Source organism: Phyllobates terribilis, unplaced genomic scaffold (genome assembly GCF_046119375.1).
Source record: "Phyllobates terribilis strain yellow unplaced genomic scaffold, ASM4611937v1 Scaffold_61__1_contigs__length_8056638, whole genome shotgun sequence".
Taxonomy (NCBI): Eukaryota; Metazoa; Chordata; class Amphibia; order Anura; family Dendrobatidae; genus Phyllobates; species Phyllobates terribilis.
In genome coordinates, this window is record NW_027362821.1 from 2,870,583 (window position 1) to 2,892,919 (window position 22,337).

The window sequence follows — 22,337 nt, forward strand, 5'->3', positions numbered from 1 at the left end:
GGCGTGTCCTAATGTCAAACATGCTAACTCTTTCACAGATTCCCAGGGCTCTACGACCTATTACATCACCAAACCTATAACTTGTACCTGTAAAGCGGTGGTCTATTATTCAACATGCCTGTGTCCTAAAATCTATGTAAGGCTCACAACTAGACAACTTAAGACAAGAATACGTGAACACGTCCTAGGTATTGAAGCGGCGGTAAATGAAACTGATATTTCTACGTTAAAAACTATTCCCAAGCATTTTAGAATACACCATAAGTGTGACGCATCTAAACTTAAAGTTCAGGGTATTGACATGATCACCACTAATATTAGGGAAGGTAGAGTGAGCCAACTATTAGCCCAGAAAGAGAGCAGATGGATGTGGACTTTAAAAACACTCCATCCATTGGGCTTGAACGAAAATATTAGTTATGCCCCATTTCTCTGATCACCTATATCCACATTGTTTTAGCTATTTGTCTTACCTTTTTATCTAGTATGGTTGGGTAGTTTTTTTTGTATTTTAACTTTTTTCTATTTCTTTAGTGTTCCTCCATGAGAGTTTGTCGTCTTTTTCTACCAAATATTCATACAGGCATTACATGGTGATTAGATATACTTTATTTGTTTTGCCATGGCCAATTAACTTCTCTGCCTTATATATAATTGTCTATCACCTATACCCCTTAGATATACAGTACAGACCAAAAGTTTGGACACACCTCATTTTAAGATTTTTCTGTATTTTCATGACTATGAAAATTGTACGTTCACACTGAAGGCATCAAAACTATGAATTAACACATGTGGAATTATATACTTAACAAAAACGTGTGAAACAACTGAAAATATATCTTATATTCTAGCTTCTTCAAAGTAGCCACCTTTTGCTTTGATGGCTGCTTTGCACTCTCTTGGCATTCTCTTGATGAGCTTCAAGAGGTAGTCACCGGAAATGGTTTTCACTTCATAGGTGTGCCCTGTCAGGATTAATAAGTGGGATTTCTTGCCTTATAAATGGGGTTGGGACCATCAGTTGTGTTGTGCAGAAGTCAGGTGGATACACAGCTGATAGTCCTACTGAATAGACTGTTAGAATTTGTATTATGGCAAGAAAAAAGAAGCTAAGAAAAGAAAAACAAGTGGCCATCATTACTTTAAGAAATGAAGGTCAGTCAGTCCGAAAAATTGGGCAAACTTTGAAAGTGTCCCCAAGTGCAGTTGCAAAAACCATCAAGCGCTACAAAGAAACTGGCTCACATGAGGACCGCCCCAGGAAAGGAAGACCAAGAGTCACCTCTGCTTCTGAGGATAAGTTTATCCGAGTCACCAGCCTCAGAAATCGCAGATTAAGAGCAGCTCAGATTAGAGACCAGGTCAATGCCACAGAGTTCTAGCAGCAGACACATCTCTGCAACTACTGTAAAGAGGAGATTTTGTGCAGCAGGCCTTCATGGTAAAATAGCTGCTAGGAAACCACTGCTAAGGGCAGGCAACAAGCAGGAGAGACTTGTTTGGGCTAAATAACACAAGGAATGGACATTAGACCAGTGGAAATCCGTGTTTTGGTCTGATGAGCCCAAATTTGAGATCTTTGGTTCCAACCACCGTGGCTTTGTACTACGCAGAAAAGGTGAATGGATGGACTCTACATGCCTGGTTCCCACCGTGAAGCATGGAGGAGGAGGAGTGATGGTATGGGGGTGCTTTGCTGGTGAAGGCATACTGAACCAGCATGGCTACCACAGCATCTTGCAGCGGCATGCTATTCCATCCGGTTTGCGTTTAGTTGGACCATCATTTAATTTTCAACAGGACAATGACCCCAAACACACCTCCAGGCTGTGTAAGGGCTATTTGACCAAGAAGGAGAGTGATGGGGTGCTACGCCAGATGACCTGGCCTCCACAGTCACTAGACCTGAACCCAATCGAGATGGTTTGGGGTGATTTGGACCGCAGAGTGAAGGCAAAAGGGCCAACAAGTGCTAAGCATCTCTGGGAACTCCTTCAAGATTGTTGGAAGACCATTTCCGGTGACTACCTCTTGAAGCTCATCAAGAGAATGCCAAGAGTGTGCAAAGCAGTCATCAAAGCAAAAGGTGGCTACTTTGAAGAACCTAGAATATAAGACATATTTTCAGTTGTTTCACACTTTTTTGTTAAGTATATAATTCCACGTGTTAATTCATAGTTTTAATGCCTTCAGTGTGAATGTACAATTTTCATAGTCATGAAAATACAGAAAAATCTTTAAATAAGGTGTGTCCAAACTTTTGGTCTGTACTGTATATATATATATATATATACAGTACAGACCAAAAGTTTGAACACACCTTCTCATTTAAAGATTTTTCTGTATTTTCATGACTATGAAAATTGTACATTCACACTGAAGGCATCAAAACTATGAATTAACACATGTGGAATTATATACTTAACAAAAAAGTGTGAAACAACTGAAAATATGTCTTATATTCTAGGTTCTTCAAAGTAGCCACCTTTTGCTTTGATGACTGCTTTGCACACTCTTGGCATTCTCTTGATGAGCTTCAAGGGGTAGTCATCGGAAATGTTTTTCACTTCACAGGTGTGCCCTGTCAGGTTTAATAAGTGGGATTTCTTGCCGTATAAATGGGGTTGGGACCATCAGTTGTGTTGTGCAGAAGTCAGGTGGATACACAGGTGATAGTCCTACTGAATAGACTGTTATAATTTGTATTATGGCAAGAAAAAAGCAGCTAAGTAAAGAAAAACGAGTGGCCATCATTACTTTAAGACATGAAGGTCAGTCAGTCCGAAAAATTGGGAAAACTTTGAAAGTGTCCCCAAGTGCAGTTGCAAAAACCATCAAGGGCTACAAAGAAACTGGCTCACATGAGGACCGCCCCAGGAAAGGAAGACCAAGAGTCACCTCTGCTTCTGAGGATAAGTTTATCTGAGTCACCAGCCTCAGAAATCGCAGGTTAACAGCAGCTCAGATTAGAGACCAGGTCAATGCCACACAGAGTTCTAGCAGCAGACACATCTCTTCAACAACTGTTAAGAGGAGACTTTGTGCAGCAGGCCTTCATGGTAAAATAGCTGCTAGGAAACAACTACTAAGGACAGGCAACAAGCAAAAGAAACTTGTTTGGGCTAAAGAACACAAGGAATGGACATTAGACCAGTGGAAATCTGTGCTTTGGTCTGATGAGTCCAAATTTGAGATCTTTGGTTTCAACCACCGTGTCTTTGTGCGACATTGAAAAGGTGAACGGATGGACTCTACAAGCCTGGTTCCCACCGTGAAGCATGGAGGAGGAGGTGTGATGGTGCGGGGATGTTTTGCTGGTGACATTGTTGGGGATTTATTCAAAATTGAAGGCATACTGAACCAGCATGGCTACCACAGCATCTTGCAGCGGCATGCTATTCCATCCGGTTTGCGCTTAGTTGGACCATCATTTATTTTTCAACAGGACAATGACCCCAAACACACCTCCAGGCTGTGTAAGGGCTATTTGACCAAGCCGGAGAGTGATGGGGTGCTACGCCAGATGACCTGGCCTCCACAGTCACCAGACCTGAACCCAATCGAGATGGTTTGGGGTGAGCTGGACCGCAGAGTGAAGGCAAAAGGGCCAACAAGTGCTAAGCATCTCTGGGAACTCCTTCAAGATTGTTGGAAAACCATTTCCGGTGACTACCTCTTGAAGCTCATCAAGAGAATGCCAAGAGTGTGCAAAGCAGTCATCAAAGCAAAAGGTGGCTACTTTGAAGAACCTAGAATATAAGACATATTTTCAGTTGTTTCACACTTTTTTGTTAAGTATATAATTCCACATGTGTTAATTCATAGTTTTGATGCCTTCAGTGTGAATGTACAATTTTCAAAGTCATGAAAATACAGAAAAATCTTTAAATGAGAAGTTGTGTCCAAACTTTTGGTCTGTACTGTATATATATATATATATAGATTTGGGATATGCTATTATTGACAGTTTACCCCATTATGCTACTGTAGTTTCCTTTTCTCTCCGGTTGTATTTGACTATATATGTCTGTGGACTGGGCGGTACGCATGGCTTCACTGTTCTCTGTGGTGTCCTCACTGGCCACATCTATATGTGCTCCATGACGCGCGGTCACGTGGTTCCCCAAGCGCTTGCGGCGTCATGGATCACATGACGCGGTTGTCGTGGATGCGGCGGTGTAGCGGTGATTGCCATGTGTCATGCCACACCCTCCCCACACCCATTGGCGGAGACTACACCCCCCCTTTTCTATTGGCTCAAAGGTTTCTAAACCCTACCCACCTTCATTGACGCCACCTCCTGACGAAGGCTGCCGTGCCAAAACGCGCATCAGGGTGAGCGCCATTGAGGAGCGTGTTCACATCCACTGTGGCTGGAAGTATTCTATAGGATTCATGCTACACTCTTTTTGCTGCCGTTCTTTAATCTTTTTTCCTACTTAGGTGCATTTTCTAGGCTTTAATATGTATTAGGATATACTTTTATTCTGTAGCCTAAGGGGTCAGGACACTGATACCACTTATAAAGATCTGCTGTCCCCGGTATGAGCTATCTATGTGAGTACCTATATATAGACAGTGGTATGACTAACCTCTTATATACGCCTCCTGGCACAAAAGGATCACTAGAGGGGGGGGGGGGGGCTCCTTTTTGCTTTTTTTTTTTTCCTGTTCTAGGAAGTAACAAGAGATGGTGGAATGTTTCAGAGGTCCATTTCAACAAGACTTGGCGGAATGTGTCAGAGGTCCATTTCTTAGTTGCCGGTCAAAGCCTTTGTTCGGGTCTTCTTGTCATTCATTCCAGCTGTCTCCTGTATGTCCCTCGCCTGCCACGCTTGCTCCCTCTCTTGTATCTCTCACAGGCCTCCAGCTTATAGACAAGATGCACAAGCCGGCTCACATGAATGCATTCACACTTTTTTTTTTTTTTTTTTTTAACAAGACAGGTTTTGCTTTTTCATTTGCAGCTTTGGAAATTGCACGTAATTCGGACACAAGTCCTTACTCATTCCAGGCATTCTTCATAAAACCAATAGAGACCTGCAGATCTCTCCAGGAGAAGGGCTATATACACTGCTGGATGAGGCTGTCATGGATGGGAGGGAGTCCTGTGCATGTGGAGGAAGGAAGCTCAGGCCTGGGCTGACACAAAGGAGCTCCGGCTGCCTGCAGGCCATCCCTGGAATAATGAGCTGTACCTCTGCAGCCATCACCGGGAAACATGATCACTATTCGTGACACCTTGGCACCGCGGGGTCTGAACGAGAATTTGGGCTTTTCGTCATTCTTATGATTTAGCATCGTGCTGTTCTGCGTCTCATATGTCTGACTACTATTATTTTCAGGATTTAATCCATAGCCCTATGGGCGAGGGTTAATCTCGACTGAGGGGTATTTGCCATTTTCCCCTGATGTATTTGACTATATTGCCTTCGTTTTGGCTATTTTTTGCTCTCCTGTAGTCCCTGCTATACAATATAACATATGGCGGGATGAACATTTGTGGTTTGCCCATTTTATCTCTTTATTTTTAATTCTTTGATTTTAACTGTTTTTTCCTCTTACTTTTCCTTTATTCAGTGTTTATAACCTATCTCTGATCCTTATTCAGGCTATGATATCTCCTTTTGCTGTGATCGCCTTCCAACTAAAAGAAAAAAAATGACTGACCGGCCCTGATGGATCCCGCCCACTTGGCTATCTACGGACTGCCATGGAATCGAATCCCCTAAAAATAATTTTTCTGTATTTGAATATATGACTTTTGGTGTATACTATTGTGCCTTATATTAACCTTTGTCTATGTTAATGTATGATATTGTGGGATTTGTGTTGATCTAAGATGTGTCGTTATGGCTACGGTGGAAGCAGGATGCGGCGTTCCGAGACGGGCGGCGCGCATGCGTGGGGCTACTTACCCTCCTGCGGTCCCGCGCGTCTATCTCCATGGCGCCGGTGACGCTCCGGATGTTGTCTTGTTGGCACTTCCGGGGTTACACCGCTGCCTTGACAGACGCAGCGGGGGGTGGGACGCTACAATGACCCCTGCGCATGCGCCGTATATGCCTTCCGGTCGGCGGCCATCTTCTTCCGGTCACATGACTGTACATGTGACCACTTGAGCGCGATATTTAAAAAGATGCCGGTTTCTGGACCAGCGACACCTCTTGAAAAAGCTACTTACGCGAAACATGCGTCGAGGCTTGCGGGCCCCACATTTGTTCGCTCCTGCCCTGCCAGTTCATCCTCTCTGCCTTTCTGTCCCTGGTATTCACATTGGTGAGTTATTTGCAATGTTCTGCATATACATATTCTGGATACTCTCTCACTACTCGATGCCTCAAAGCTTGTTATATACATAGTCTGTATCCAGATCTTTATTAACTTCCCGAGTGATATACCCTGTGTTCCCAATTCCAGTGTGTTACTATTTATATAGGCCCTGTTAGCCCTGCGCTTAGGGAATACGAATCTATCTATTAAATCGTATTGTGATTTTCCCTTGGAATATTTTTTCTGCATGGTCTTTTTGTCTCCATAGCTGCAGTGCAACTATGGCCTTTTTTTCTACTTCTTGATATGCTCCGCAACTCACATGTACTTGTAACTTGTACTTTTTAATAAGATTTTTTTAACTTCTAATAAAGTTTTCTCTGTTTATGCCATGTACTCGGTGTTCTCTAGTGTTTGTAACCTCTTATATAGCAACTACTTCTGATCTACCTCATAAGCACCTGCACTTTTATTGAATGCTTCACTGCATTTTAACAATATATTCTTTTTTTTTGGGCAGTCTAATTATGTACACTGTGTGCAGAATTATTAGGCAAGTTGTATTTTAGAGGATTATTTTTATTATTGATCAAAAACTATGTTCTCAATCAACCGAAAAGACTCAAATATCCAAGCTTAATATTTTTGGAAGTTGGAGTGTTTTTTTTTTAGATTTGGCTATCTTAGGAGGATATCTGTTTGTGCAGGTAACTATTACTGTGCAGAATTATTAGGCAACTTAATAAAAACCAAATATAATCCCATCTCACTTGCTTATTTTCACCAGGTAAACCAATATCAGTGCAAAAAATTTAGAAATAAACATTTCTGACGTGCAAAAACAAAAACCCAAAAAAATAGTGATCAATATAGCCACCTTTCTTTATGATGACACTCAACAGCCTTCCATCCATAGATTCTGTCAGTTGCTTGATCTGTTTTCGATCAACATTGCGTGCAGCAGCCACCACAGCCTTCCAGACACTGTTCCGAGAGGTGTACTGTTTTCCCTCCCTGTAGATGTCACATTTTATGATGGACCACAGGTTCTCTATGGGGTTCAGATCAGGTGAACAAGGGCGCCATGTCATTATTTTTTCTTCTTTTAGACCTTTACTGGCCAGCCACGCGGTGGAGTAGTTGGATACATGTGATGGAGCATTGTCCTGCATGAAAATCATGTTTTTCTTGAACGATACCGACTTCTTCCTGTACCACTGCTTGAAGAAGTTGTCTTCCAGAAACTGGCAGTAGGTCTGGAAGTTGAGCTTCACTCCATCCTCAACCCGAAAAGGTCCCACAAGTTCATCCTTGATGATACCAGCCCATACCAATACCCCACCTCCACCTTGCTGGCGTCTGAGTCGGAGTGGAGCTCTCTGCCCTTTACTGATCCAGCCTCTAGCCCAACCATCTGGCCCATCAAGAGTCACGCTCATTTCATCAGTCCATAAAACCTTTGAAAAATCAGTCTTAAGATATTTCTTGACCCATTCTTCACGTTTTATTTTATATTTCTTGCTCAAAGGTGGTCGTTTTTCAGCCTTCCTTACCTTGGTCATGTCCCTGAGTATCGCACACCTTGTGCTTTTTGATACTCCAGTAACGTTGCAGCTCTGAAATATGGCAAAACTGGTGGTGAATGGCATCTTGGCAGCTTCATGCTTGATTTTCCTCAATTCATGGGCAGTTATTTTGCGCCTTTTTTGGCCAACACGCTTCTTGCAACCTTGTTGGCTATTTGCCATGAAACGCTTGATTATTCGGTGATCACGCTTCAAAAGTTTGGAAATTTCAAGACTGCTGCATCCCTCTGCAAGACATCTCCCAATTTTGGACTTTTCAGAGCCCGTCAAATCTCTCTTCTGACCCATTTTGCCAAAGGAAAGGAAGTTGCCTAATAATAAAGCACACCTTATATAGAGTGTTGATGTCATTAGTCAACACCCCTCCTCATTACAGAGATGCACATCAGCAGATTTACTTAATTGGTAGTTGGCTCTCAAGCCTATGCAGTTTGGAGTAGGACAACATGTATAAAAAGTATCAAAGTGATCAAAATACGCATTTGCCTAATAATTCTGCACGCGGTGTATTTACATCAGAAAATAATCATGTTAATTTGTCTCATGCTCCTCATTAGTGCTCCTGTATTGTTTACTATTAACTGTCTCTGTTTCTGCAATTCATATTTTTTTCCTGTATAAATTATAATTAATACAATTTTGTAATTTTTTCACTATTATATGGGACGCTGACTTGAAGTTTTTCCCTCTTATTTCTTATGTATGGAGGACTATGTGGGGCCCATTATTCTGTATGGAGGACTATGTGGGGCCCATTATACTGTATACTGGTTGGCCCACGACTTTGTCAAAGTTTTTCATTTTGGCCCTCTGCATGTTTTGAGTTTTACATCCCTGATGTAGAGTCAGTCTGGGTAAATGTATATGAAAATGGCAATAATGCAAAGCTGCCAATTGGACTTTGCTACAAGCCTCCTAATATAGCTGAACATGAAGAGGATGATATGCTGCAACAAATTAAAAAGACAACAAAAACAAGTCATGGTCAAAAGTGTTGGCTCCCTTGAAATTGTTCCAGAAAATGAAGTAATTCTCCCAGAAAATTATTGAAATTACAAGTTTTGTTATATACATTTATTTCCTTTGCGTGTATTGGAACAACACCAGAAAACAGAGAAAAAAAGGGAAATTGAACATAATTTCACACAAAATAGGTCGGACAAAATTATTGACACCTTGCCAAAATTGTGGGTAAACAACTTTGTTTCAAGCATGTGAAGCTTGCTCAAACGCAATTTTGGCAAGTAACAGGTGTGGGCAATATGAAAATCACAACTAAAACCAAATAAAAAAGGTAGAAGTTGATTCAATCCTTGCATTGTGTGCATATGTGTGCCACACTAAGCATGGAGAAAACAGAAAAAGGAGAAGAGAACTGTCTGAGGACTTGAGAACCAAAATTGTTGAAAAATATCAACAATTTCAAGGTTATAAGTCCATCTTTAGAGATCCACATGTTCCTTTGTCCAAGGTGCACAGCATAATCAATAAATTTACAACCCATACAGTCAAATATGGTGGATGTTCAAAGGTGTTTTGGGGTTGCTTTGCTGCCTCTGACTGTGTGCAAGGCATCATGAAATCAAAAGATCAGCAAAGGATTTTGGGTCACAATATAGTGCCTAGTGTCAGAAAGCTGAGTTTGCGTCCTAGGTCATGGGTCTTCCAGCATGAAAATGAGCCCAAACATACTTCAAGAAGCACCCAGAAAATGGATGGAAACAAAGTGCTGGAGAGTTCTGACCAGCAATGAGTCTGGATCTAAATCCCATTGAACACTTGTGGAGAGATCTTAAAATTGCTGAATGGAGAAAAATATTACAATTTGAGAGTCCTCAGTGGTTGATACCATCTTTTCAGTTAGCCATTAGTCAGTAAGCTTTCGAGACTACTCAGGTCTCTTCATCAGACATAGTATAACACAAAATTTGAAGAGTCACATATTTATACATAATAGGGCACAGGAATAATGCAATAGATAAGACAATTGACATGAAGCAGAACTATCAGTTTCGGAAAAGGATAAGCAGTTGTGGCCGTAAAAATGTGTGGCCACAAGTAGATCTTTCTTTTTTTGTGTGGCGATGAGAATTCATCTAAGTTTTTGCCTTGTCTCCCCTACATACAGACCCCCAGTTGGACATTTGCTACATATAATTAAGTACATTACATTAGATGTGATGCAGCTGAAAGTACCTGGGATCTTGTGGTCCTGATGTGAGTTGGGAATCTTTATCTTGTCCATGGTCATTATAAATGGACGGGTTTACATATACAGTTGGTGAGGATGAATTTTGTACGTTTTACCACAAAGGTGAAACTATCCTACCGGTCAGTTTGCTTTTCCTCCCAGTACCTTTTCATTCTAACAATGTTAGGTTTCTGGGAGATTATACTTGTTCCATTTATTTGTGGTTCTCCTTAGCTTGCCTTCTTTGCCCTATATGAATGTGTTTTTATTTCTCATTCAGGGTTTTCGTATTTTACTTCATACTTTCCTTTCCCCTTGTTGATAGTGTGTTGCGGTCTCCCCTCTGGTTCCACAGGAGGTATGAGAAACTCCTCAACGACTTATTAGGGAGTTAGGTCTGTGGTGGCGTGTTTAGTTGTACAGCTAGGGCCTTTCTTGTCTGTACAGAGACTAGTTGGGTGTAGTTGCGGCATTCTCCCCTGTGTGGGTTCTCCGGTGGTTATCAAGATGCGCTTTCTGTTTAAAACATTTCCCACATTTTGAACATAAAAAAGGCTTCTCCCCTGTGTGAGTTCTCTGATGTTTATTAAGATATGATTTCTGTACAAAACATTTCCCACAATCTGAACATGAAAAAGGCTTCTCTCCTGTGTGAGTTCTCTGATGGTTGATAAGAGTTGATTTCTTTGTAAAATATTTCCCACATTCTGAACATGAATATGGCTTCTCTCCTGTGTGAGTTCTCTGATGATAGATAAGAGTTGATTTCTCTGTAAAACATTTTCCACATTCTGAACATGGAAAAGGCTTCTCCCCTGTGTGAGTTCTCTGATGTTTGAAAAGATTTGATTTCTTTGCAAAACATTTCCCACATTCTGAACATGAAAATGGCTTCTCCCCTGTGTGAATTCTCTGATGTATATTAAGACATGATTTTTGTACAAAACATTTCCCACAATCTGAACATGAAAAAGGCTTCTCCCCTGTGTGAGTTCTCTGATGTATATTAAGACATGATTTCTGTACAAAACATCTCCCACAATCTGAACATGAAAAAGGCTTCTCCACGGTGTGGGTTCTCTGGTGCTTAAAAAAACTAGATTTATGGTTAAAACATTTTCCACATTCTGAACATGGAAAAGGCTTCTCCCCTGTGTGAGTTCTCTGATGTTTGATAAGAGTAGATTTCACTGTAAAATATTTCCCACATTCTGAACATGAAAATGGCTTCTCTCCTGTGTGTGTTCTCTGATGGTTGATTAGAGATGATTTCTCTGTAAAACTTTTTCCACATTCTGAACATGGAAAAGGCTTGTCCCCTGTGTGAGTTCTCACATGTTTGATAAGATTTAATTTCTTTGCAAAACATTTCCCACATTCGGAACATGAAAATGGCTTCTCCCCTGTGTGAGTTCTCTGATGCATACTAAGATTTGATTTCTGTACAAAACATTTCCCACAATCTGAACATGAAAATGGCTTCTCTCCTGTGTGAGTTCTCTGATGATTGATAAGAGTTGATTTCTCTGTAAAACATTTTCCACATTCTGAACATGGAAAAGGCTTGTCCCCTGTGTGAGTTCTCTGATGTTTGAAAAGATTTGATTTATGTACAAAACATTTCCCACATTCTGAACAGGAAAATAGCTTCTCTCCTGTGTGAGTTCTCTGATGTTTGATAAGAGTTGATTTCTCTGTAAAACATTTCCCACATTCTGAACATGGAAAAGGCTTCGCCCCTGTGTGAGTTCTCTGATGTGCAATAAGATTTGATTTCTCTGTAAAGCATTTCCCACATTCTGAACAGGAAAATGGCTTCTCTCCGGTGTGAGTTATCTGGTGCCTAACGAGACTTGTTTTCTGATTAAAACATCTCCCACACTTGGAGCAAGAAAATCTATTCTTCGCTGTGTGAATTTTTTGATGTTTAAGAAAAGACTTTTTGAGAGGAAAACTATTTCTATATTCTAAATGTGAAAATGGCTTCTTTGCATTAGGAGCAGTTTGTTTTTTAATGGTTATTTTGTGACTTTGATTTTCCTTAGTAGGCGGTAATGAATCAGAAGGCAGGACCTGTTTCATAGGATCAGATGACAGATCTTTGCTGTGAAGGGATGATGGTAAATCTGGAGAAATGTCATTCTCTTCAATTGTATCCTGTGGGATCTGAAAATGATCTGATTTGAAAATTGAAGATGTCAGCTGTCCCTCTGATCTCCTGGTACAGACATCTGCAAAGAATAAAACCACTTATTATTTTTTAATAAAAAATCCTTGAATTTTATATTTTTGAACATTTCTACTTAAATTGTCTGTAAAAAAGGCAAGTTATGTTAAAAATTCACTTATTCACCAGGACAATGACTGTCTAATAGAAAACCTCATAGGATGAAGCAGTGGAGCGTGGTGTTCAACTGTTTGTTCATTCTGCCTCCCAAATATGGAGTAAAAGGTGCAGGCTCTGTCCAGCCACTAAGTTTAGGGTTGCTGGTACCTGTAGTACCATCGAGTCTGACAGTATGGGTGTGTGTTCCGTCCAGATGGATTAATCTGCTCCCTGCTTCAGCCAACTGGAAAGCACCACACCCTACTAAAGCTGGAAGCATATTGCCAGAAGCTGCCAGATACAGCCTTGTTCTCCTCTGGTTCAGTCCTCTGCGCTCAGCTCCCGGCTTGTGTATTTGTTTCTTGTTGTGACCTCGGCCCGTTTACTGACTACTTTTGTGTCTTCTGATTTTGTATTTTCTCTATCCTCTTGGTTCTGACCCGGCTACCTGACTATTCTTCTTTCCATCTCACTCCACCGAATAGCAGGTAACACCGTGGCCCAAGCCTAGGGGTCTCTGTGTAGGTGCAGATCTATGTAGAGGGGTTAAAGGATGATGAGCAAAGTAATTTGTGAAATCTGTAAACAGGGTACATAGTGATAAGCCTGTTCAAGGTAGCCATCTTTTGAGCATTCCCAATAGCTAAATGTCGCTCCTTCCCTTCTTAACCTGCCATGTGCCCAGACAGTAGTGTACAACCGTATATAGTGTATTGTCAGATTCAAAAGAAGATGGAAAATAATTTGTAAGGTCCATTTGTTTCCTATTATCCTTTGTGAAGAATTCCAAAATTATCACCACATAAAGTGACACACATCAGATTTGAAAAATGGGGCCTGATTAGAAACATAAAACTGGCTGCAGGAAGGGGTTAAATCAGAGGATTACTGAAGTCAAAAACTGAGTCTACAGACAATAAAACGTCTACTGAAATTATCAAACTGAACAATCTTCATCAGAGAAAAAAGAGTAACTAGTGGTGAAACCTCTCTGGGGTAATTGGAGTATGGGGCTCGGTGGCTCTTGGCAATCTAAACTATCGTAAGGGACAATATTTTCTGTCAGATGAGTGTCAAGAAGAAATATTAGACATTTAAAGTGAACTTTTTATAATACTGAACAGCTGAAGTGTTTTAAATTTAGATCTCTGGAATTTGGAAGAGGCAATGGAGATCTTTTTGAAAGACTACCAGGGAGTTACAGACTGTAACATACCTGGCGGCGTCCTTGCATAGTGGTCCATCTCCCACTGTGCAAGAGCGCGCACTTGATCTCCAATCCAGAATGTCTCTCTGGCTTCCCTCCATGCTGTCTGTTTGCTTCTGTGTGCTGCTGCTTAAGGGCGACGCCCGATCACTTCCTGCTTTTTGTACCTGCTGCAGGCACACCCCTTGTGCATCCTCAGCCTATTGCTGTCTGTCACCTGGTATTTAAACCAGCTGCTCCAATTAACCCATGCCTGAGCATTGTGTTTCATTTAGTGTGCTCTTGCACTCTGAATGTGCCAGGTCCCTTCTGTGTTCTCTTGTCTGCCTATCCTGGAGGCTGTATTTCCAGGCCTGTCTGAACACGCTCCTAGCCTGTTCCTCTCGCCCTCTAGGGGCTGCATTCCTATACCCGCTCCTGTATCTAGTCTGTCCTGTCTGAACACGCTCCTAGCCTGTTCCTCCCGCTTTCTAGGGGCCGATTACCTAGACCCGCTCCTGTATCTTGTCTGTCCTGTCTGAACACGCTCCTAGCCTGTTCCTCCCGCCTTCTAGGGGCTGCTACCTAGACTCGCTCCTGTATCTTGCTACTGTGTCTGTTCTTGTCTGTATACTCTTCTAGCCTGTTTCCTGTGTTTCTCTATGTCCGTACCTTTCCTTTTTCTGCAGAGTCTGAACTCGTACCTAACTCCTGCTCGTTGTCACTGTACTCCCGTTTGTGAGTTTGTGGTCCACTCGCTACTTCACTGCAAGTACCCTGTGGGTATCTGGTTCTGCCTTTCCCTTCCTGTCTGTTCCGTGTGAACAGAGCCCTGTCCCCCCTGCTCTGCCTTACTCACCTCTCCGGCGGTTCTAGCCTGCTCTGCCTTTGCTCACCGCTCCGGCGGTTCTAGCCTGCTCTGCCTTTGCTCACCGCTCCGGCGGTTCTAGCCTGCTCTGCCTTTGCCCACCGCTCCGGCGGTTCTAGCCTGCTCTGCCTTTGCCCACCGCTCCGGCGGTTCTAGCCTGCTCTGCCTTTGCTCACCGCTCCGGCGGTTCTAGCCTGCTCTGCCTTTGCTCACCGCTCCGGCGGTTCTAGCCTGCTCCGCCTTTGCTCACCGCTCCGGCGGTTCTAGCCTGCTCTGCCTTTGCTCACCGCTCCGGCGGTTCTAGCCTGCTCTGCTTTTGCCCACCGCTCCGGCGGTTCTAGCCTGCTCTGCCTTTGCCCACCGCTCCGGCGGTTCTAGCCTGCTCTGCCTTTGCTCACCGCTCCGGCGGTTCTAGCCTGCTCCGCCTTTGCTCACCGCTCCGGCGGTTCTAGCCTGCTCCGCCTTTGCTCACCGCTCCGGCGGTTCTAGCCTGCTCTGACTCCTTTGCTCACTGCTCCGGCAGTCTCGCTCTGCTCTGACTCCTTTGCTCACTGCTCCAGCAGTCTCGCTCTGCTCTGACTCCTTTGCTCACTGCTCCAGCAGTCTCGCTCTGCTCTGACTCCTTTGCTCACTGCTCCGGCAGTCTCGCTCTGCTCTGACTCCTTTGCTCACTGCTCCGGCAGTCTCGCTCTGCTCTGACTCCTTTGCTCACTGCCCCGGCGGTCTCGCTCTGCTCTGACTCCTTGCTCACTGCTCCGGCAGTCTCGCTCAGCTCTGACCCTTTGCTCACCGCTCCAGGCGGCCTTGTCCTGCTCTACACTTGCTCACCGCTCCAGGCGGCCTTGTTCTGCTCTACACTTGCTCACTGCTCCAGGCGGCCTCGTCCTGCTCTACTCTTGCTCACTGCTCCAGGCGGCCTCGTCCTGCTCTACTCTTGCTCACCGCTCCAGGTGGCCTCGTCCTGCTCTACTCTTGCTCACCGCTCCAGGCGGTCTCGTCCTGCCCTGCTCTCGCTTTCCTCTCTGGGCGGCCTCACTCTGCTGTGTTTGTCTGCCACATCTGTGGTTCTGTTCCTGAGTCCCAGTGTGTACTGGGTCCTATCCCGCCTGTGTTCCTACCTGCTAGTGCCTCCCTGTCTGCACTCTAGCCGTGCTTGCCTGTACCCGCTTGCCTGCATACCCGCCTGCCTGCATACCAGTCATGCCTGCCTATACCCACCAGTCTGTGTGCCAGCCTAACCAGTCTGTTCCTGTATACCCCTGTGTGGGTCAACAGCCGTGTCTGGGGTCTGTCCTGGAGTAGCACCTGGTCACTCTGCTCGGTTCCTCCTTGGTACACTGGCGTTATATGCCGTCGTGCGACCCTGGTCGGATCGGGTGAATACCTAGTTACGCCCCTCCAGGCATTCACTCTCCGGCACGGTCCAGTGGAATCACACGAACACGCCGCTCAGCCCGGGCGTGTGCATTACAGCATGCTCAGGCCATGGTTCCCGTTGAGCCCCACGGCCTTCGCTCTCAGACATTTTCCAGCGAATACGTGCATTAAAAATAAATAAATATATATTTTTTTTCCTTATCTGAGTTCCAGGCGAATTACGCACCCGTCCAGATGGATCTATCAGCTCTCGTTCCTGCGGATCCGCCACGTTACTATGGGGATCCAAGACAGAGTCGTGCATTTGTGGAGCAATGCATGCTACACTTCAAGTTCTACCCTCTATGTTTTCCCACAGATCGGGCTAAGGTGGGATTCATGATGTCTTACCTAGCGGGTGATGCCTTAAATTGGATCACCCCCCTATGGGACACACAGGATCCTATCGTCCTGGACATAATGGCCTTCCTGGTGGCCTTTCTAATGGTCTTCGATGATCCTAACCCGGTGGCTCCTGCTGAAGCTTCACTTCCCTATATCCCGGAGCAGCCCCGATGGGTAATGTGTGTGGGTAGCGCAATAGTCCTCCAGCCCAATGAGACTACTGCCCACCCAGAATCCTCACAGGGTGACTACGCTCTCCGGAATACTTCTCCCAACCTCAAGAGGCAGTCCAGACGCGCTAGACGTAGAGGCAAGCCGTCACGCCAGGGTCTGTCCTCCCTGAGACCTCCTGACCCCAACCTTGAAGTCCCTACTGAAGCTTCATCTCCCTGCATCCCGGAGAAGCCCCAACGGGTAATGTGCGTGGGTAGTGCACCAGTTCTCCTGCCCGAAGAGACTGCTGCCCACCCAGAATCCACACCGGAGGACCCCCTGTTGCCTCCTGAATCCCCAGGGATACCACTTGATGACAATTGGAGAGAGACTTCCCTATACTCTGCACCTGATACCTCTCCCGCTTCTTCCAGCGAGTCCGACCTAGTGTTCTCCGATGCAGAGGTTACCCCCGAGTCTCTACACCCCTCCGATCAGGCGGAGGATCTCCAGTTGTCTCCTGAACACTTCGGGGTGCTACCTGGTAGCGAATGGAGAGACTTTCCTATACTCGGTACCTGATATCTTGCTCGCTTCGTCCAGTGAGTCCAACCTAGTGTACTCCGAAGCAGAGGTTACTCCCGAGTCACTACACCCCTCCGACCAGGCGGAGGACCTCCAGTTGTCTCCAGAACCCTTCAGGGTGCCACCTGGTGGTGAATGGACAGAGACTTTCCTATATCCTGGATCTGATACCTCGCTCGCTTCGCCTAGTGAGTCTAACCTAGTGTACTCCGAAGCAGAGGTTATTCATGAGTCTCTACACCCCTCCGACCAGGCGGAGGACCTCCAGTTGTCTCCAGAACCCTTTGGGGTGCCACCTGGTGGTGAATGGACAGAGACTTTCCTATACTCGGCACCCGATACCTCGCCTGCTTCGTCCAGTGAGTCCGACCTAGTGTACTCTGAAGCAGATGTTTTCCCCGAGCCTCTGCACTCTTCTGACCTGGCGGAGGACCTCCAGTTGTTTCCTGAATCCTCCGGGGTACCACCAGATAACAAAGAGACAGTGACTTTTCCTCACCCTGTACCTGATAACCCGTCTATTTCTTCCTGTGAGCTTGACAAGATGTACCTCAAAGCAGAGATTACCCCCAAGTCTCTGCTCCCCTCCAACCCGATGGAGGACTTCCAGTTGTCTCCTGTACCCTCTGGGGTGCCACCTGAAAATATATGGAGAGAGACTTCCTTGTGTGCTGTTCCTGGTACTCCACCCGTTTCGTCTGTTGCTGAGGATGGCTGGATAGGAGGTAGCATCCTAGCTAACCAGATGAGACCAGTTTTTCCTGTGGACAGTGGAAATGATCTCCTTGAAGTGAAGGACTGGCCCTCGAATTCCCTGCGGAAGATTCTGGCAGGCCTGAAGAAGAGGGGGCATAAGGGGGGGGGGTACTGTAACATACCAGGCGGCGTCCTTGCATAGTGGTCCATCTCCCACTGTGCAAGAGCGTGCACTTGATCTCCAATCCAGAATGTCTCTCTGGCTTCCCTCCATGCTGTCTGTTTGCTTCTGTGTGCTGCTGCTTAAGGGCGGCGCCCGATCACTTCCTGCTTTTTGTACCTGCTGCAGGCACACCCCTTGTGCGTCCTCAGCCTATTGCTGTCTGTCACCTGGTATTTAAACCAGCTGCTCCAATTAACCCATGCCTGAGCATTGTGTTTCATTTAGTGTGCTCTTGCACTCTGAATGTGCCAGGTCCCTTCTGTGTTCTCTTGTCTGCCTACTCTGGAGGCTGTATTTCCAGGCCTGTCTGAACACGCTCCTAGCCTGTTCCTCCCGCCTTCTAGGGGCCGATTACCTAGACCCGCTCCTGTATCTTGTCTGTCCTGTCTGAACACTCTCCTAGCCTGTTCCTCCCGCCTTCTAGGGGCTGCTACCTAGACCCGCTCCTGTATCTTGCTACTGTGTCTGTTCTTGCCTGTATACTCTTCTAGCCTGTTTCCTGTGTTTCTCTATGTCCGTACCTTTCCTTTTTCTGCAGAGTCTGAACTCGTACCTAACTCCTGCTCGTTGTCACTGTACTCCCGTTTGTGGTCCACTCGCTACTTCTCTGCAAGTACCCTGTGGGTATCTGGTTCTGCCTTTCCCTTCCTGTCTGTTCCGTGTGAACAGAGCCCTGTCCCCCCTGCTCTGCCTTGCTCACCGCTCCGGCGGTTCTAGCCTGCTCTGCCTTTGCCCACCGCTCCGGCGGTTCTAGCCTGCTCTGCCTTTGCCCACCGCTCCGGTGGTTCTAGCCTGCTCTGCCTTTGCTCACCGCTCCGGCGGTTCTAGCCTGCTCTGACTCCTTTGCTCACTGCTCCGGCAGTCTCGCTCTGCTCTGACTCCTTTGCTCACTGCTCCGGCAGTCTCGCTCTGCTCTGACTCCTTTGCTCACTGCTCCAGCAGTCTCGCTCTGCTCTGACTCCTTTGCTCACTGCTCTGGCAGTCTCGCTCAGCTCTGACCCTTTGCTCACCGCTCCAGGCGGCTCTGTCCTGCTCTACACTTGCTCACCGCTCCAGGCGGCCTTGTCCTGCTCTACTCTTGCTCACTGCTCCAGGCGGCCTCGTCCTGCTCTACTCTTGCTCACCGCTCCAGGCGGTCTCGTCCTGCCCTGCTCTCGCTCTCCTCTCTGGGCGGCCTCACTCTGCTGTGTTTGTCCGCCACATCTGTGGTTCTGTTCCTGAGTCCAAGTGTGTACTGGGTCCTATCCCGCCTGTGTTCCTACCTGCTAGTGCCTCCCTGTCTGCACTCTAGCTGTGCTTGCCTGAACCCGCTTGCCTGCATACCCGCCTGCCTGCATACCAGTCGTGCCTGCCTATACCCACCAGTCTGTGTGCCAGCCTAACCAGTCTGCTCCTGTATTCCCCTGTGTGGGTCAACAGCCGTGTCCGCGGTCTGTCCTGGAGTAGCACCTGGTCCCTCTGCTCGGTTCCTCCTTGGTGCACTGGCGTCGTATGCCGTCGTGCGACCCTGGTCGGATCGGGTGAATATCTAGTTACGCCCCTCCAGGCATTCACTCTCCGGCACGGTCCAGTGGAATCACACGCACATGCCGCTCAGCCCGGGCGTGTGCATTACACAGACTCACATAAGTGAGGAAGGCCGATCCCACCACAATGAAAATACATACAGAATGAACTTGTAAAAAAAGAAAGAATATATGAACATGTAACATCCCCAACAACAATGTATGTATGAAGGGAGAAATCCAACACTAAACTGGAGTCACACTCATTTATGGTTGACCATTTGGCGCGAACAAGCCGGAACCCCGAACACGAACCTGAATTTGAAATGCCGAACAAATTCGCTCAATACTATTTATGACGCGGAGTGAATCCATGAAACCAGGGCTCGAGCCATGCCAACACATCTCCTGCAGGCGGGAATAAATGTATATTACAGCCATCAGCCGCGCACAGCTTAGAGATATATCATGGCACAGGTGTAATGTTTTTTATATGTACTTTATCACAATCCTGTTTGAAGTTAGTTGGTTTTAAAAGAAATTGAACAGTCAGGATAAAGGGAAACTCTGTTGTTATTGTACAGAAATTCACACTTGTCCCTCACTGCACATTTAATGTTATCGATCAAAAAAGCGAAGTTTGGCCAGAAAGACTGGACCTGGTCTTGTAGGGATCATATGAGCACATTCAGCAGCACAGAAGGGAGAGGAGGTAGATTCATCCAATAAGATATCAGGGTTCTAGGAAGCCAACAGCATCATTACCCTCCACTTTCTCTTAGAGGCCCATCATATTTTTCTTCAAGTCATTTTTTAACTTGTCAGCACATTCTACGTACACTGTCATTTGGCTTTATAGTTTACAGATCTGGGCAGGAAACGGTCAGCGTCTTCTAATCCCAGGGGGTAGGTAGATCCTCCAGGTTGTAAGTTCTATAGAAAAGGGCTTTCCCAATTACACAAAGTAATTTGTATATTTTCGGACGGAGGAGAATGTTGCGGTCTAGAGCCAAAATGGTGATCACACGATTATGATATGGCTGGACTACACCACCGATAAAGCAGCCACAGCCAGTGACTGAGGAGAATCTGTGACTTCTCTGCATTTAGTGGTCACTACTCACCTGGGTAGTCATATGTAGGAATCTCCTCTTTACAGCGCTCATCATCCCTCACATATGTTTCTGTAGTATTAATATGGGTCAGATCTTCACCCTGAAACAAATATTATAAAAGTCAAAGACAGATGGAGAAGTCACAAGTTTGATCGGCTCTAATCCTGTTATCTCCACACTAATATAAAACATAATAATGGTGGATAAAACAAAACTGAAGACATGACCTTTACAGCCGTCTACACATCATAGGGGAAATCTCATGACACCTTCTCTCCATCTACCTGAGGAGCATTGGGATCTTCTTGTTTACAGTCCTGTGGAAGAAGAGGACGGGGACATCTCTCTGGTGTTGTCCTCTTACTGGATAGAACTGGAGGAAACACATAGAGGGACTGAATTCATTCTTTACATACAGATAATTATAGGCCATGTGTATTTAGTCCTGTCTATTACCTGGTGATGTGAGGGGCTGGGGAACCTCCATCATGACGTCCTTGTACAGATCTTTGTGTCCTTCTAAATACTCCCACTCCTCCATGGAGAAATAGACAGCGACATCCTGACACCTTATAGGAACCTGACACATACAATGATACCGTCATCCCCCGATCCCTTCATAGCGTTACTGTATAATGTCCCAGCATTCCCAGCAGTGTCACCTCTCCAGTCAGCAGCTCAATCATCTTGTAGGCGACTTCTAGGATCTTCTGATCATTGATGTCCTTATGTATCAGGGGGTGAGGAGGACGTCCTGTGATTGGGCTCAAGGGTTTCCCCCATCCCTCAGACACAGGGTCCTGACAGCGCTCACTAGAGGTCTTCTTCACTACTGTGCAATCCTGGTTATGGAGAGACACATTAATAAATCTCAATACAGACATTTCCAGAGTCCTCACCTTTCCAGTTCTGTTCATCTGTTATTCCCATAGATAAGAATAATGTAATGTGACGTCATCAGAATCTCTCACCTCTCCAGTAATCCGGAAGAGGATCTCTAGGGTGAGGTGTAATATCCTCTCCGCCATCTTGTCCATCATTTTCCTGGATAAATCAGGAAAATTTTCTTATATAGACGATCTTCACTGAGAGGATCCGGTATTTTAGAGATCTGAATGAGAAAAAGATAAGCTGATGGATAAGACCATTTTTCTGCAAACGATGATGCGGAATCCAAAATGTACCACGAGTACCCTTTATCCCTTAATCTGGTGTTCAGGTCTATTGCCTGTATATTAAAATCTGTGACATTCGAGCAGTACCTTCTCAACCATAAAAATTGGCCCTTGGGTTTTCCTCTTTTTATGGGGATGGGGGTGGTGGTTATCCCACTTCAATAGTTTATTAGTGCTTGAAGGTTTATGGTAGATGAGTGTCCCTAGGGTCCCATTACAATACTTCTTGATCAGTACATACAGGAAATGAAACTGGTAATAATTGGTGTTTAAACAAAATGTACTTTTCAGGTTATATCCTCAGTACCCTCACTTTTCATCCCTTCTTTTGAGGCCCACACAGTCAGACTCTACCGGCCCTTCTCCCTGCGAGTGGCGGTTGTGTATCGACCTCCGGGCCCCTCCCGTCAGTTTGTGGATCACTTTGCCACTTGGCTTCCAAACTTTCTATCCTATGACATCCCCACCCTCATCATGGGAGACTTTAACATCCCAATAGGCGATTCCCTCTCCCCATCTGCCGCTCATCTTTTATCGCTAACTTCCTCCTTCTGCCTTTCACAGCTTACTAATTCTCCTACACATGAAGATGGAAATACTCTTTGACCTGATCTTCGCCCGGCTCTGTTCAATAAATGACTTTACTAACTCTCCTCTTCCGCTCTCTGATCACAACCTTCTTTCATTCTCT

General features: G+C 45.4%; 1 protein-coding gene across 1 annotated transcript; it reads right to left on the minus strand.

Annotated features, from left to right (window-relative positions):
- Positions 1–9,106: 9,106 nt before the first annotated feature.
- On the minus strand, positions 9,107–21,697 carry LOC141192462 (uncharacterized). The gene is made up of 6 exons (XM_073661997.1): positions 21,443–21,697; positions 21,134–21,313; positions 20,928–21,051; positions 20,756–20,844; positions 20,481–20,571; positions 9,107–12,284 (listed from the first exon to the last, which is right to left on the minus strand). The coding sequence occupies exons 1-6, from the start codon at positions 21,509–21,511 to the stop codon at positions 10,504–10,506; spliced, it is 2,334 nt and encodes a 777-aa protein (XP_073518098.1). The 5' UTR covers positions 21,512–21,697; the 3' UTR covers positions 9,107–10,503.
- Between the last annotated feature and the right edge of the window lie 640 nt (positions 21,698–22,337).

Coding starts and splice junctions, on each gene's coding strand:
- LOC141192462 (XM_073661997.1), bottom strand. CDS start 21,511: ATGATGGACAAGATGGCGGAGAGGATATTACACCTCACCCTAGAGATC. Junction 20,572..20,755: donor AAGATCCCAATGCTCCTCAG/GTAGATGGAGAG, acceptor TATTTGTTTCAG/GGTGAAGATCTGACCCATAT. Junction 12,285..20,480: donor TCCTACATATGACTACCCAG/GTGAGTAGTGAC, acceptor TATTCTTTGCAG/ATGTCTGTACCAGGAGATCA.